This window comes from Ovis canadensis, chromosome 1, assembly GCF_042477335.2.
Source record: "Ovis canadensis isolate MfBH-ARS-UI-01 breed Bighorn chromosome 1, ARS-UI_OviCan_v2, whole genome shotgun sequence".
NCBI classification, from domain to species: domain Eukaryota; kingdom Metazoa; phylum Chordata; class Mammalia; order Artiodactyla; family Bovidae; genus Ovis; species Ovis canadensis.
In genome coordinates this window covers 2,970,193-2,985,882 of record NC_091245.1, presented here as the reverse complement: position 1 = coordinate 2,985,882, position 15,690 = coordinate 2,970,193, and the positions used below count along the sequence as shown (strand labels likewise).

The following is a 15,690-nucleotide window of genomic DNA, read 5'->3' as shown; positions in this document are numbered from 1 at the left end:
TTGTGAAGCCTGAGATGTTATTTTTATTGGAAGTTTCTGGCAGACCGGGAGGAAGCACTGTAGACCAAGCTGCCTTTGAGCGACCTGGTGAGTCCCTGGGTTTGCTGGTGAGCCGGGCGCACAGACTTGCTGACCCTCACCACCTAGCCCTCGTTCCTCAAAGAACCACCTACCGTCACTGCAAAGAGCCCCTGTAAGATCACAACGAGGAGCTGGCAGGAGCAGGAAAGGGGGCGGGGCAGGAGCAGAGGGCGGGGCGGGAGAGGGGGCGGGGCAGGAGCAGAGGGCGGGGCAGGAGAGGGGGTGGGGCAGGAGCAGATGCCCTTGGGGACCACGTGGGCAACTCAGCAGCCTCTGGGTGCCACATGCCTACTGTCCCACAGCAAAGCCCCTCACAGGGCACCTGTGGGACCACATGCTGTTGTCCGTGGGGCGGGGTCTATGGAAGGCAGCCCCCACGCGGTGGACACAGTGGGTGGCCACGGAGCCTCCAGGATCCTCAGGCCCCTAACTCAGAGCGAGGGCAACCACCCCGACCCCGGTTCGCAGTCTCCACTGCACCTTACAGTCATCCCGGGAGTATTAGCAATGAAAGCTGGCGCCCATCCTCCGCCCCAGATAAGCCCATCATGACAGCCTGAGTGCTGGTGGTTGTGACATCGGCGCTGCAGGCTAAGGTGTGATCAGCGCCCAGCCACACCCTCAGCACCAGTGGTGGTGAGTGGCCTGTGGTGTAGACCAGCCTCCGGGGGTGGTTGAGCCTGTTGGTGTGGACCAGCCTGGCAGGTGGCAGATGGGGGGCATGGGAAGCAGAGGGCAGGGAAGTGGGGACCACGTGTGATGGGTGCCATCTGGCACAGCCGCCCACAGCAGGGCCGCGATCTGAATTCACAGAACAAGATGCAGGTGGCCGGCCAAGCCTGCAAGCCCACTTCTCCTGCCAGCCTTCCACCCTCATGTATGAAGTCTTGGCTGTGGGCTCCCAGTGAGTCTGTCTGTCGTCACCCGCCTCATCGCTGAGCTGTAATGAGCTATCCCACTCGGACTTACCGATTCCTTTCAAACACTGGCACACAAGCTAGACTTCATGTGGGAAACAAACTCTGCTGACCTGCTTTTTACACTGAAATTCTATTGGACAGTGAAAAGTGCAAATATGCTTAAAATACATTTATTATTTCAAGAGTGAATGCTGTAGTAACTGGAAAAGCTGTTAATTTTGTGTATAAAAACAATGACTAAGAACGTGCAAATAAACAGAGACATAAATTGAATATGAAGAGACTACATTAGTTACATCCTTTGAGGAAAAGTAATATGCTTTATGAAATAAATTATTTATAAAAATGTACAAAATAATATAGGCATAATAATACAGATTAGATTCCATTTTAATTTAGAAAAGACCAGTGTAATTTAGGCTGCATTAGAGCTGAGACTTCTGTGGTTTCAAAGGCACCACCAGGAGAGGGACAGGGCAGGTGAAGGAAGACACTCGCGACACCCATGACCGACCAGAGAACGGGCAAGAGACTGGAACAAGGACCCCACTGGACGGGACATCCCCATGAGCAGGAGCCCAGGAGAAGACGCTGAGTCCTGCTGTGACCAGAGGAAGCAGATGAAGCCAAGGGACCGCTGCTCGGAGCTGAGATTTAAAGTCACGGCAGGGATGCAGAGCTATAGGACTTCTATGATGTCACTGATGGGGGTGATGAGCAGTCCAGCCCCTCTGGAGACTGGCCTCACCTGTGGAAGCTGACCTGCTCCACAAGACGTGGCCAAAAGTGTATGGAGCAGCAGCGTTTGTAAGAGCCCAGGAACAGCCCAAACATCCACCGACTCGCGAGTGGATGGACACAGCTGCGGGGACCTCAGCAGGAAGTGAAGCCCTCCTGCTACACAAGGACATGGCAGACACCACACACATAGTGTGGGGTGAAAGGAGAAAAATACAAAAGCCTACGTGTTAGTGAGTCCACTGACATCAGCTTCAAAAGCGGTGCTGTGTGTCGGAGCTGCAGGGCCGAGGGGCGGGGCGGCTTCTCCTGAACTGGTCACAGGTGCTGTGCTGGGGGTGGCTGCTCAGTGAGGTGTACTTGTGTGTAATTCCCTGCACACGGAAGTCTGTGCACTATTCTTTATGTACAACACACACCAGTAAGAAGACTTTTAAAACAATTTCAAATAACAGAGTTTACGAGAATCTTCAAGACATGTTATGCTGTATCTCGTGTGTATATAAACTATGTATATAAACTTTAAAGCTTGTTAAAATGACTGGTATAGATGGCTAACTACTTTCAGTGTGTGCCCGTGTGCAGAGTCGCTGAGTCATGTCTGACTCTTTGCAGCCCTTTGGACTAGAGCCCGTCGGGCTCCTTTGTCCACACTGGAGTGGGTTGCCATGCCCTCCTCTAGGGGATTTTCCCCACCCAGGAATCAAACCAACGCCACCTGCGTCTCCTGCAGGTGGATTCTGTACCCGCTGAGCCACTGGGGGAACCCAACCACTTTCAGCAGCTGAGGATGAAGGAGCTTCGAGGTTTTTGGAGGTTAGTATGTATTGGTAAAGTGTGTAAAGACTTGTTTTACTCGTGAGAATGAGACGAGTAAAGCACCATCTGGTCAGGACATCGAATCCTGACATGGGTAGAAGTGCATGGCCTGACATACTTGCAGGATTAACAGGGCACCCACACGTGCACCTGAGCGCTGAGGTCTTGGGAGAAAGGACCAGAGCCTGGGAAAGTCTACCTAATTTCCAGAGACAAGCACACGGAAGAGTCTCCTGTCTACGATCAACTGGGCGACTCTTGCAAGATAACGGACTCTGCTGGTCTTCACATAAGCACAGCTAGGATGGAAAGCAAACACTGGGGTCAAAGGGCAAAAATGTGCAACCCAGGAGTCATCACGCCTCCTCTAGGTGACAGGCCATCCTACCATCTGCCTCTCAGAAACGCTCTCAGATAAAGCAACTTTGAGAAAGTTGAGGCTGAACTCATAGGTGAAGCTCACTATGATGCTTTACGGGTCTCAGTCATGTCTAAGTCCGCCAAGAGTCTGCAACTTTCCTGTAAATGCTTAAGCCAAACCAAAAGTGGGGCCAGACGCCCTCTGCAGTCCCTGTGTAAAGACAGAGCCGGGGACCAGCCCTAAAGCTGGGGTGACCAGAAACACACGGGCGAGGTGGCTCCTGACGCGGCTTGGCTCTGGGGCCTGGGTTCCAGGCGATCGCGGGTGAGGGGCAGGTGAGGGGAGGGCGCCCGCCGCCGCCCGCCCGCCCGCCGCCGCCCGGCGCGCACTCACTCTCTTTGCCCTTCTCCTTGTTCTTCAGCTGCTGCAGCTTCTGCTCCCGGTGCTGCTTCTCCAGCTCCTGCTCCTGCCGGTGCCGCTCCAGCTTCCGCTGGTGCTCGAGCAGCTCCTGCTGGTGCTTCATAGCCAGCAGCTCCTGCTGTTGCTGTGGGCGGGAAGCAGCAGACACAGACGGTCAGAACCTTGCCCCAAAAGGGACAGCGAGGCGGACCCGCACGAGAAGAGCGGCGGGGGCCGGGGTCCCCTCTCTGCCGGTGCGGCCCCGGGCCTCGCTCCCCCCTGCAGGGCCCGCATCGCCAAGGAGGAAGTGGGGCCGCTCAAGGGCGCCCCCACACGCCGCATGCTGGAGGCTGCAGATGAGAATAACGACCGACTCCTGGAGGAAATACACATGACGATGTACGCAACCCAGGAAGTCGGCAGTCACATACGGACGCCAGAGTTGGACCACAAGCAAGGCTGAGCACCAAAGAATTGATGCGTTTGAACTGTGGTGCTGGAGAAGACTCTTGAGAGTCCCTTGGACTGCAAGGAAATCAAACCAGTCCATCCTCAAGGAGATCAATCTTGAATATTCATTGGAAGGACTGATGCTGAAGCTCTAATACTTAGGCCACCTGAACAGCTGACTCATTAGAAAAGACCCTGATGCTGGAGAAGATTGAAGGCAGGAGGAGAAGGGGACAACAGAGGATGAGATGGTTAGATGGCATCACCAACTCAATGGACATGAGTTTGAGCAAGCTCCAGGAGATAGTGAGGGATAGGGAAGCCTGGTGTGCTATATTCCATAGGGTTGCGGGGCTGGACACGACTGAGCGACTGGAATGCCTTTTCGAGAGTGACACAAAAGAGCACGAAAGAGCGTGGTCACTTTGCAAAACTGCTTGGCACATTCTTACAAAGTTAAACACACACCCATCCGAGACCTAGCCATCCCACACCCAGGACTAACCCAAGAGACATGGGAACACATCTGGGCAAAGCCCTGTGCAGGACGGCGCGTGGCCGCTGTGCGCACAGCAGCCCTGCCTGACATACCCCCGACGTCCTCCGGATGTGAGCCCAGGGACAGGAGTGCGCGTTCTTATGTGAGAATCCCACCCGGCGATGCGAAAGAATAAACTGGACATACTGGCGAAAACAAGGATGGGCTATAAAGCAAGCAAAATGATCAGGTCTGGTGTCGGCTGTGGAAACAGGACAGAAAAAAGGCCATCTGCAGACTCTATTTACACAAAGTTCTGGAGCAGGAAATCCCAAGACACGGGGATAGAAGTCAGAGAAGGCTGCTTCTTGGGTGAGGCAGTGGGCAAGCCGGGGGAGCCGCCCGGGGTGTGCACTGTCTGCTGGAGGCAGCGTCTACACAGACACTCACGACTGTCCACGGACACACACTCAGGATATGTGCGTTCTGTTCTGTGTAAGTTAGATCACGTTTCCAAAAATGATGTGACTGACAATGTAAGAAGCTACCTTCACAATATATATTGTCAACAAAATTAAAATGCAAAAGGTGAATGAGAAAAGCCCCTTGCCACATTAACGGTGCACAGACTAACTTTTATATACAGATGGCTGTTTCATGTTAATACGAACATGATAAGCAGCTACTAAAAAGGTGAGCAAAAAAAAGGCCAGGAGATTCACCAGAAAGAGTACAGTCGCTCAGTCATGTCCGATTCTCTTCGACCCCATGGACTGCAGTACGCCAGGTTTCTCTGTCCTTCACTATCTTCCAGAGTTTGCTCAAACTTGTAGATTGAGTCAGCGATACCATCCAACCATCTCATCCTCTGTCAGCCCCTTCTTTTCCTGCCTTCAATCTTTCCCAGCATCAGGGTCTTTTCCAGTGAGTCAGCTCTTCGCATCAGGTGGCCAAAGTACTGGAGCTTCAGCTTCAGCATCCGTCCTTCCAATGAACACTCAGGACTGATTTCCTTTAGGATGGACTGGTTTGATACTTTTGAACTGTGGTTTTGGGACGACTCTTCAGAGTCCATTGGACAGCAAGGAGATCAGACCAGTCACCAGAAAGAGTGGTTAAAAATAAATGGGAAACAATGTTCAACTTCACTAGCCATCAAATCCCATTTTCACTTAGCGCGTTGGAAAGGGCAAGAATGGACAAGCGGGCCAGCACTGACGGGGCTGTGGGAGAGACACGATCAAGCCCAGACACCTGACAGGTTTTCCCGGAACATCAACCAGCCAAGTCCTCCAGGCCAGAGCCGCCTGCTCCCACTGGACAGCCCCTCCGACTCAAGCTCCCGCCATCTGTCCGGCCCCACCCCTGCCTTCCCACTCCAGTGCTTGGCCACCCCTGCACAGCCTCAGCTTCCCACCAGCCACGTGGGGCCTTGGGAAGCCCCGAGGGCCTCCCCTGCCAACCTGGCCACCCGCCCAGGGCAGGCCTCTGCCCACAGCACCTTCCTGGGGGGCGCTTGTGTCCCGGCCGTGACTCACTCCCAACCCCTCTCCTTCGGCTGGGGCAAGTCTCGCCCTCTTCCTGTCCCATGGGGGGTGGGGGCGCTGCGGTCTGTCTCCTGCGAGGCCCCAGGACTCTCCGTGGACAAGCACGCTTCCCCCCAAGTCAGCCACCACGCGTGTGAGACGCAGCAGGGCGGACGCCCCCGTGGCCACTGCTGGGGCCCCTGGTGGACACCTCCTCGCCAGCCAGCTGTGGAAAAGGAGGGATGGCTGAGCCCCGACCGGACAGAGCCCGGGCAGGCAGATCACAGCTGTGACACACACACATGCCCCTGTGGTCACAGCGGTGCCTGCACACACAGCAGGGCACCCAGCCCAGGGCCCCCACCCACAAGCCCTGCCACCTCCCACCTTCCCTGCCGGGACCACGGGAGACAGAATGCAGAGGCGTGGGTGTGAGGAAGCCCAAACTCAGCGCGGGAGGGAGGGAGGGGGAGGCGGCCGCTGGACAGAGGGTGCCGGGACGGGGCTCACGGAGAGGAGTGAGTATAGACGGCCCCCGGGCGGCAGGGGAGCGGGTGTAGACGGCCCCCGGGTGGCAGGGGAGCCGGTGTAGATGGCCCCCGGGCGGCAGTGCACCTGCCCCCCGCCAGGGCCCGGGGCTCCCAGGCCATATCGTGCAGCAGGCTGTGTGGCAACGGGCAGGAGCGGACGCCCAGCTTAGCCACCCATGTGCTCCATACACGCTGAGCGTCATGGCCGACCTCTCTCTATGGCAGAAATTAAACAACCGCCTTCCCAACAGGTGGCTGACAGGAGCTGTGGCAGGATGGGGGTGGCAGAGGTGGCTCTGGGTGACCGGGCTTCAAGAGTAGCTCTCCACCCTGGCTCCCCAGCTCTGCAATGACCCTCGCCCGCAGTCAGCACATCTGGGTCTGACCTTCAGCGCTTCCAGCTGGCGTTACTGTGCGTGTCTGTAAGACCAGCTCGAGAACTTTGCAAATGATTTAAAAAGGGGTGTTTTCTTCTCTTCTGAAAGGAACATGGAATGACACCGCTGGGGTAAAAGACTAACCGAAGTGGAAAGGAGCCACCTCCCTTGCTACTAGTTTCCTTCCAGGAAGGAGGGCTGCTCACCCAGGGAGGTTCTTCTACCAGAGAAATTGTCTGTTGATCTGCCTGGATGCAGAGGATCCTGCCTTGGGGCCCAATGGCACTGCACCTGATGTCCAGGGGTACAGGCCCTCATGGGCATCACCAGGCCACTGCCAGCCAGTCTGCGATTCCACCAGCATCGCTGGCCTTCGGAAATGGACACCTCAAAGGGCTCTGTAGTGTTGGGAAGCCAAGACAGTGCCCAGAACAGCAGGTCTTGGGATGAAGAACCTGGCACTCTTGGTATTACCGATGCCCTCAAACAGCCTACACACAGCCCGGGCTCCCTTCCACTGCTCAGCGTTCATTTAACGCGTGAATGAGGCACAGACAGAAATCTGCTGAATCTGGTCTCACAATATTTACGTTTCAGCCAGGACCCAGAAAAGGAAAGTGAGATCTTTCAATTATCATTACAAAGAGACTCTGGAAACAACCAGCCTAGATCCCGGTGATTAAAATTCACAGGACGACACAACTCGCAGGAAACGACTGTTTTAGTCAAAGGAACGTTAAGAAACCAGGTCTCCGGCATCCCCAGCGTCATGGCGTGAAGGAGAAAGGGGCGGCAGAGGATGAGATGGCTGGATGGCATCACCGACTCGATGGACACAAACTTGGGCAAAGTCTGGGAGATGGTGAAGAACAAGGAGGCCTGGCATGCTGTAGTCTGTGGAGTCGCAGAGAGTCGGACACGACTGGCTGACTGAACACAGGGGTCCAGCTCGTTTTCTGCCCCTAAGCTCTCGTGCCCAAACAGGAAGGATGCGCGATGTGCTGTGGTCTCTGCGCCCAGCCCAGGCCCCAGGGGAAAGCAGAGGCCGCTGGGGCTGCCTGTCTGCTCTGGGCCAAGGGCAGCTGGAGGCTCACCTGGCCCGTCTCAGGAGGGCTCCTGGTCGCAGGTGGTGGGCACCGCCTACTGCTGTTGTTCCTCATCTGCTGATGGCTCAGGCTGGGGAGGCCCACACCCGCACACAGGACAGCCTGGGTCGGCAGGGCCAGGACCGGAGAGGCAGGCCAGGCTCCGTGGGGGCTGAGCCGTCCCCCAGGGCTAGGACCACCAGGGGCCCAGGCCACGCCCGAGCTGAGCAAGTGGGCCGGTGCGGGGCCTCCCCGGCTCCTCTAAGGCACTCGTGGGACTGTCTCCACCTCAACACGCACTGGGCGCAGCAGGCGGGAGCTGGCCGAGGCCTCTCGACCCTGCCTCCGGCTGACACGGTGGCTGCTCTTGCCACCCACTTCCTGAGTCACTGTGGAAATAACCGCACAGATTTCAGGTGGCCCCTCACTGCAGAACGCACAGCGCTAGCACAGCCTGGCGTGGCCGGGGCAGAGCAGGGGTCACCCTGGGGGCATGGGGCTGCCACGGTGAAGGCCATGTCCACCTGGGGCTGGACCCAGAAGCTCTGTGCATCAAGCCCCAACAGGCGGCGGTCATGGAGCTTTTCCAAGATGGTGAAGGAGCTTCTAAGGCTCAGGTGGCCCGCTTTCAGGGAGAAGTCCAGGACAGACCAGTAACCCCCGGGGGCCAGAGCACCAGTCTGATGGAGGGGCCTCCTCTAGGCTGCTCATCTCCAGGCTCACGAGCTACTTGGCCACGGTGGTCAGGGCCCACGCGAGACTAAAATATTCTTGCCTGCGGGGTCCTCCGAAATGGAACCATGTCCATCTTTATCTCCCTGGATTTACTGGCTCAAATCAAAGAGGCACCCTCATTCCAGTCAAGTTCAAATCACCCTTCCCTCCAGCCTCATGGAGCACAGCAGCAGTAACCAAGAGGTCCCGTGGACAAGTCACCCAGGTTCCCCCCAAATCGGACACTCAGATGCCACAAAGGGTCAGCCATCCACAGGCGGGTCAGAGAGAGGAGGGCCTGCATCACAGGCGCTTGGCGCCCCGGACGTGCGGATGCCGCGGACAGGGCACCGCTGTGAGTGGTGGGGGGAGTGGGGCGGTGACAGCGGCCCAGGGGGAGCCCGCCACCCCCACCACCCCAGCTCCACTCCCGGGACACGCCGCCTCCTCTCAGGTGGGCGCCCTGGAGACCAGCGGAGGGTCGCCTCACCCTGCAGGGCACCCCAACCCCTCCTCTTTACGGGGCTCACCGCCACCTGGACACACTTCCCAGGGCGGCTCAGGGCTGATGAAGACCCAGGCTGTGTCCTCTGGCCCCTCCCTGCCATCCAGCACACAGCAGGTCTACGTGCGCCCATGAGGGTCCCGGGCCGGACCAGAGGCAGCGCGTTTATCAGCGAGAGCCAGTGAGGAGAGATGAGAGAGAGGCCGTGGTGCAAGGCCACACGAGAGGGTTTTCTCTGCAGAACAATCTACGGCTGCCAGCTCTGGAAACACGCTCGGCGCTTCTCCTCCTACCGGCCGGGGGCGGCGCAGGGCAGAGCGCGGCATGGAGCGGCCATCCACGCCCCCAGGGCGGCAGGCGTCTTCCTAGAAACGCGGAGTGCAGGCTGTGAGCCAGCCCTGACCGTACGTGTGCTCACGGGGTGCCGACGGGCTCAGGAATGACGCGGCACTCGCGGCAGCCACGCGCCTTCCCGGGCACCAGGGCTACGGCCGCCAAAGCGTGTCCTCCGGGCTCATTACAAGTTGCTTGAGACAACCCAGAAGCTGGGGTCCAGGCAGCATCGCTCAGCCACCTGGGGCAGGTAATAAAGACAGTAAACACCGCGGCCTGGCTCCCAGGCCGGAAAAGCAGGCTCCTTTCAATTCTGTCCACTTCCCTGCAAGGAAAAGTGTCATGTGCTTGCTAAACAGCTCCTAAAGCTCTCCTGTCCAGAGAGACGGTACCAACCACAGCAGGCTTCACACACAGCTCCTAAAGCTCTCCTGTCCAGAGAGACAGTACCAACCACAGCAGGCTTCACACACAGCTCCTAAAGCTCTCCTGTCCAGAGAGACAGTACCAACCACAGCAGGCTTCTCATACACACAAGCTCAGCCTCGCTAGTGAAAAAGGACGTGCAAATAAAGAGTGGAAAGCGCTTTTATTTTTCACTTGTTCGACAGGAGATACCCTGAGACCTGGGGAGAGAAGAGCCAAGCTGGACACAGCCTCGCAGAGAGCAGGCACACTTCTGGACGGAGACCCGATGAGACCACAAAAATACACCGTAGCGTTATCTTTCATAGGAAGGGGTTTATTCTGAGGAAATCTGCCTAACGGACGGTGCCGACAGTCTGGGCTACAAGCAGGAACTGCAGAAAACCAGCCCCATCCCCCAGGATCGCACCTGTCAGACCGAGGCGTCAGGACGGGTCTCTACCTTGCAGTGTAGACGGGAGGGGACGCGGCAGTGTAGATGGGGAGGGGAGGCCGCAGTGTAGACAGGGAAGGGAGGCTGTAGTGTAGACGAGAGGGGAGGCGGCAGTATAGACGGGAGGGGAGGGGAGCCTGCAGTGTAGATGGGGAAGGTAGGCTGTAGTGTAGACGTGAGGGGAGGTGGCAGTGTAGACGGGGAGGGGAGGCTGCAGTGTAGACAGGGAAGGGAGGCTGTAGTGTAGACACGAGGGGAGGCTGCAGTATAGATGGGAGGGGAGGCGGCAGTGTAGACGGGAGGGGAGGCGGCAGTGTAGACGGGAGGGGAGGCTCAGTGTAGATGGGGAAGGGAGGCTGTAGCGTAGACGTGAGGGGAGGCGGCAGTGTAGACGGGAGGGGAGGCTCAGTGTAGATGGGGAAGGGAGGCTGTAGCATAGACGTGAGGGGAGGCGGCAGTGTAGACGGGAGAGGAGACTGCAGTGTAGATGGGGAGGGGAGCCTGCACTGTAGCTGGGAGAGGACCCTGCAGTGTAGATGGGGAAGGGAGGCCGTAGTGTAGACGTGAGGGGAGGCAGCAGTGTAGACGGGGAGGGGAGGTGGCAGTGTAGACAGGGAGAGGAGCCTGCAGTGTAGACGGGAGGGGAGGCTGCAGTGTAGACGGGGAGGGGAGAAGGCAGTGTAGACGGGAGGGGAGGCTGCAGTGTAGACGAGGAGGGGAGCCTGCAGTGTAGACGGGAGGGGAGCCTGCAGTGTAGATGGGGAAGGGAAGCTGTAGTGTAGACGTGAGGGGAGGCAGCAGTGTAGACAGGGAGGGGAGCCTGCAGTGTAGACGGGGAGGGGAGAAGGCAGTGTAGACGGGGAGAGGAGCCTGTAGTGTAGACGGGAGGGGAGGCTGCAGTGTAGATGGGGAAGGGAGGCTGTAGTGTAGATGGGAAGGGAGGCGGCAGTGTAGACGGGAGGGGAGGCTGCAGTGTAGATGGGGAAGGGAGGCTGTAGTGTAGACGGGAGGTGAGGCCTCAGTGTAGATGGGAGGGGAGGCAGCAGTGTAGACGGGAGGGGAGGCAGCAGTGTAGATGGGGAAGGGAGGCGGCAGTGTAGACGGGAGGGGAGGCTCAGTGTAGATGGGGAGAGGAGCCTGCAGTATAGACGTGAGGGGAGGCGGCAGTGTAGACGGGAGGGGAGGCTCAGTGTAGATGGGGAAGGGAGGCTGTAGTGTAGGCAGGGAAGGGAGGCTGTAGTGTAGACGGGAAGGGAGGCCGCAGTGTAGACGGGAGGGGAGGCGGCAGTGTAGACGGGAGGGGAGGCAGCAGTGTAGATGGGGAAGGGAGGCGGCAGTGTAGACGGGGAGAGGAGCCTGTAGTGTAGACAGGAGGGGAGGCGGCAGTGTAGACGGGAGGGGAGCCTGCAGTGTAGATGGGGAAGGGAGGCTGTCGTGTAGGCGGGAGGGGAGGCTCAGTGTAGACGGGGAGGGGAGGGGAGCCTGCAGTGTAGACAGGGAGGTGGTAGCACCAGGGTCACGGGGCTCAGCCTCAGCTATGGGCCCACTCACGCCGGGTGTGTGCAGGCGCTACCAGCTCCTGACGGCGCCCTTAGGCTCCTGTCCATCCACAGCCAGCGATCCCACGGGGTCCTGGGGCTGGCACGACAGAACCACCTGTCACCCTCCTGGAAGCACTCTCTGAAGACCCGTCTCCTCTCTACGCTGGAGCCACAGTCATCGAAAAAATCCACGAGTAACGTCTAGAGAGTGACAGAAGGCAACGGCTGGGCTGGAAGCTCTGTCAGCAAGTGGAACAAAGGCCGCTGAGACTGCCGACGAGAGCCCCAGACGGGGAGTCCCGGGCCCGCTCCGGCCGAGCCGTGGACGGAGCCGAGGTGGGCTCTCAGGGGTCGGGAGGCAGAGCAGGGAGGGCCGCTTCTGCTTGCTCTCACCGCGCTGTGCTTCGGCTGGGAACATGAGATGGAGCGACTCCCTCGATAACATGCTTAGAAAATTTAAAATGACACACCAAAGCAGCAAAGCCAGAGAACACCGCATCCGCCGGGTGACCCGCTCAGCAGTCCCAAACACTCGCTGACACCCACACTCACGACTCCCTAGCCCCTGGGCCCCACTGACCACGCTCCAGGACCCCCTTCCGGGGAGGAAAGAACCAAGTGTAGGACAGGATGGGGACAGGCTCCTGAGCGGCCACAACTAGCAAGCGTCCAGAAGCAGTGTGACGCTGAGTGTCGGAACCCCAGAGAGAGAGCATCCTTACCCAAGGTTAACAACTTCGGTTACCTTTCAAACACTCTATGTTCGTCACTCAGTCGTGTCCGACTCCTTGCAACCCCAGGGACTGCAGCCCACCAGGCTTCTCTGTCCATGGGATCGTCCAGGCAAGAATACTGGAGTGGGTTGCCATTTCCTTCTGCAGGGGATTTTTCTGACCCAGGGATCGAACCTGGGTCTCCCACATTGCAGGCAGATTCTTTACCATCTAAGCCCCAGGGAAGCCCTTTTAAAAACACCGTTCTCTTTTTAATGATAAAATCCTATTCAAATTCACTGATGGTTTAATGACACTAATTAGATTGTGTGCTCAAGTAATCTGTCTGACAAACACTACTGCCAAATGTCACCAAAAGATGCTGGCTTGTGAAGAGAGTGGAAATCGTCAAAACAGAGGCCGGCAGATGGGATGACGGTTACATAGTTTTAAATGGCTTCAGAAATATGATCTCTGCTGTAAATGGAGAAAGAAACAATTAAAGCGCAGAGAACACGTCACCTTGAGAAGGTTTGTGAATTGCGTTTCTGGGGCTTCCATCCTCTCTGGGGGCTTCTGGCCTGATCTGCGGGCTTCTGGCCTGAAGGTCTGGGAGCTGGGGGACCCCTGGTGGAGGGGGTCTGCCTCCAAAGATGGGGGCCCTCAGGTCACTGGGAGGCCGGGTAAAGGACTCGGAAGAGACGTGCTGCCCTGACCTTTCAGGCTTCTGAGATGACATCAAGATGCAGGAGTCTGATGGAGAAAGTTCAAGAAGCCTGCTGGTGAGGAGAGGAAACCGCACCCCAGGGGTGAGCAGTGTGAGTGGGCAGGGCGGGCTCTTCAGATGGCTTTCGGGATTCACAGAGAACAGGAGGCTGCAGCTTCAAGGACAAAACGGATCGGATGGCCTGCGGGCGGCGCTCGCTGGTACCGAACGGCGGTTATCTAGACTGACTTTGGTGAGGACCTAGTCCTGCAGCCACTGACCACGTGTGGCCGCAGGGCAGCTGGTCCACAGGGAAAGGGGCTCTACGTGTCTGGTCCACAGCATGCACCCAGACTCAGCACGGCCACAACCGCTTATGTGGGTCATGGGTTGAAGCGACACTTTAGAAATACAAGGTTAAATAAAATAGCCTGAAATTACTTTTACCTTTAGCAGCCAGGTCCCCAGTGGCCCCCCAAAGACTCCTTCCTGCCTCCTGGTGTCCACCCCTCGGCTGGGCCCCTGCCGGGAGGGTTGATGCCTATGATAGCAGAGCAACGTAGCAGGGGTGGGGGTGGGGGGTCACCTTCAAGATTTGTCCTGAAGACACTGCGACCTCCTTCTTGGTAACTTGGATCCTAGAGGCCCAGGTGAGGAGGACTTGTGGCCTCCTGCCCCAAACCAGGGGTTGAGTGAGCTGGGAAGGGGATCCTGCAGGCCCGGCCCCATGCTCAGGTGAGACCCCTGCCCTGACCACGCCCGATCACACCTCACGAGAGGCCCGGCCATCTGCGAGCTGCCCCCAGACCCCCAGCCCGTGGGAGCTGAGCTATCTGATAACACGTTTGTTATTTTAAGCGGCTAAAAATCTTCTGAGTAATTTGTTACATAACAATAAATCACTCACACAACCTGGTTTCTTTGGGTGTTTTAAGGTGGCTACAGGAAATGTAAAACTTCCTATGAATTTTAACGTGTACACATTTCCACTGAACAGCAAGGTTCTGCAAGGTTCTAAGTGCAGTGACACACGTGATCACAGACGTTATAAGTGGTCCCTCAACCAAGTGACATGACCTCTCTGTGCCTCACTAGTGCACATGTCTTCCTGGAACGTTTGCTTTTAAAATCTGGGATCAGAAAAAAATATATGTAGACAGTGAATGGAACTTTCCAGGTGGCCTACTGGTAAAGAACCTGCCTGCCAAGGCAGGAGACATAAGAGACAAGGGTTCAGTTCCTGGGTAGGGAAGATTCCCTGGAGGAGGGCATGGCAACCCACTCCAGCATTCTTGCCTGGAGAATCCCACGGACAGAGGAGCTTGGGGGGCTGCAGTCTGTAGGGTTGCAAAGAACATGACTGAGGTGACTTAGCACACACCAGACAGTAAATACCAAAAAGAAAAAATTATGTTAGTTTTTTCCTTATCCCATCTAAATGAAAGTAAATATTAGCTCGCCCCCCCTTGCCTGGAAAATCTCATGGATGGAGGAGCCTGGTGGGCTGCCGTCCATGGGGTCGCTAAGAGTCGGACACGACTGAGTGACTTCATTTTCACTTTTCACTTTCATGCGTTGGAGAAGGAAATGGCAACCCACTCCAGTGTTCTTGCCTGGAGAATCCCAGGGACGGGGGAGCCTGGTGGGCTGCCGTCTATGGGGTCACACAGAGTCGGACATGACTGAAGCGACTTAGCAGCAGCGGCCCCCGCAATTATAAAAAGTCAGTGGGAAAAATGGAGAGAAGATGGACAACTCCCAAGAAGAAAATAAAGACAATTCCTAAACACCTCATCCAGAGGTGACCACTGCTAACATTCTGGCGCTTCTTCTTGTTGGTAATGTCGCTATTTAGGGACATACGTTTGTAGGTGAAGTCCAACGATAAGATTTCTCCCCTGCCTTAAGCTTCTACAGGGTGACTTTAAATGCTGTTTCCACTCTTGGCCACAACCAGCTTCCAAGTGCTGACATGCAGGTATACACGGCCTGGTGAGGAACATCCCCAGGCATCAACCTCAGACTGGCAGCAGATCATTGGGGAGGTCCTGGGAGGCAAGATAGAGTGCCAGGCGGCGTGGGCCGGGCTGGGGGCTGGGGGCGGTGGTCCTGGGCAGCGGGATTGCGGGCACACACAGTGGGCCGGCCTGTGGGCTTGGAGTTTGTCCTGGGCTGTGGAATTGTTGGTACACACGGGGCCAGTCTGGGGGCTCGGGGATGGTCCTGGGCGGCAAGATTTTGGGGCACACAGAGCGGGCCGGCCCGGGGGCCACAGGGCAGTCCCGGGCGGCGGGGTCTGGGCGCGAGGCGGGGTCTGGGCGCGCGTGGCGGGCAGGTCCCGGGCGGCGGGGTCTGGGCGCACGTGGCGGGCAGGTCCCGGGAGGCGGGGTCTGGGTGCGAGGTGGCCGGCCCAGGCGGCGGGGTCTGGGCGCGTGGCAGGCCGGCCCGGGGGCCACCGGGCAGGTCCCGGGCGGCGGGGTCTGGGCGCGCGGCAGGGTCTGGGCGCGAGGCGGGCCGGGCGGCGGGGTCTGGGCACGTGGCGGGGTCTGGGCGCG

General features: G+C 57.7%; 1 protein-coding gene across 10 annotated transcripts in view; it reads right to left on the bottom strand.

Annotated features, from left to right (window-relative positions):
• HDAC4 (histone deacetylase 4) overlaps positions 1-15,690 on the bottom strand; it is a 299,426-nt gene that overhangs the window by 100,314 nt on the left and 183,422 nt on the right. For all 10 annotated transcript variants that reach the window (XM_069583551.1, XM_069583520.1, XM_069583527.1 and 7 more), the window contains one exon: positions 3,313-3,463. In XM_069583551.1, coding sequence (XP_069439652.1) covers positions 3,313-3,463 — 151 coding nt within the window. The remainder of the gene's footprint in view (positions 1-3,312; positions 3,464-15,690) is intronic.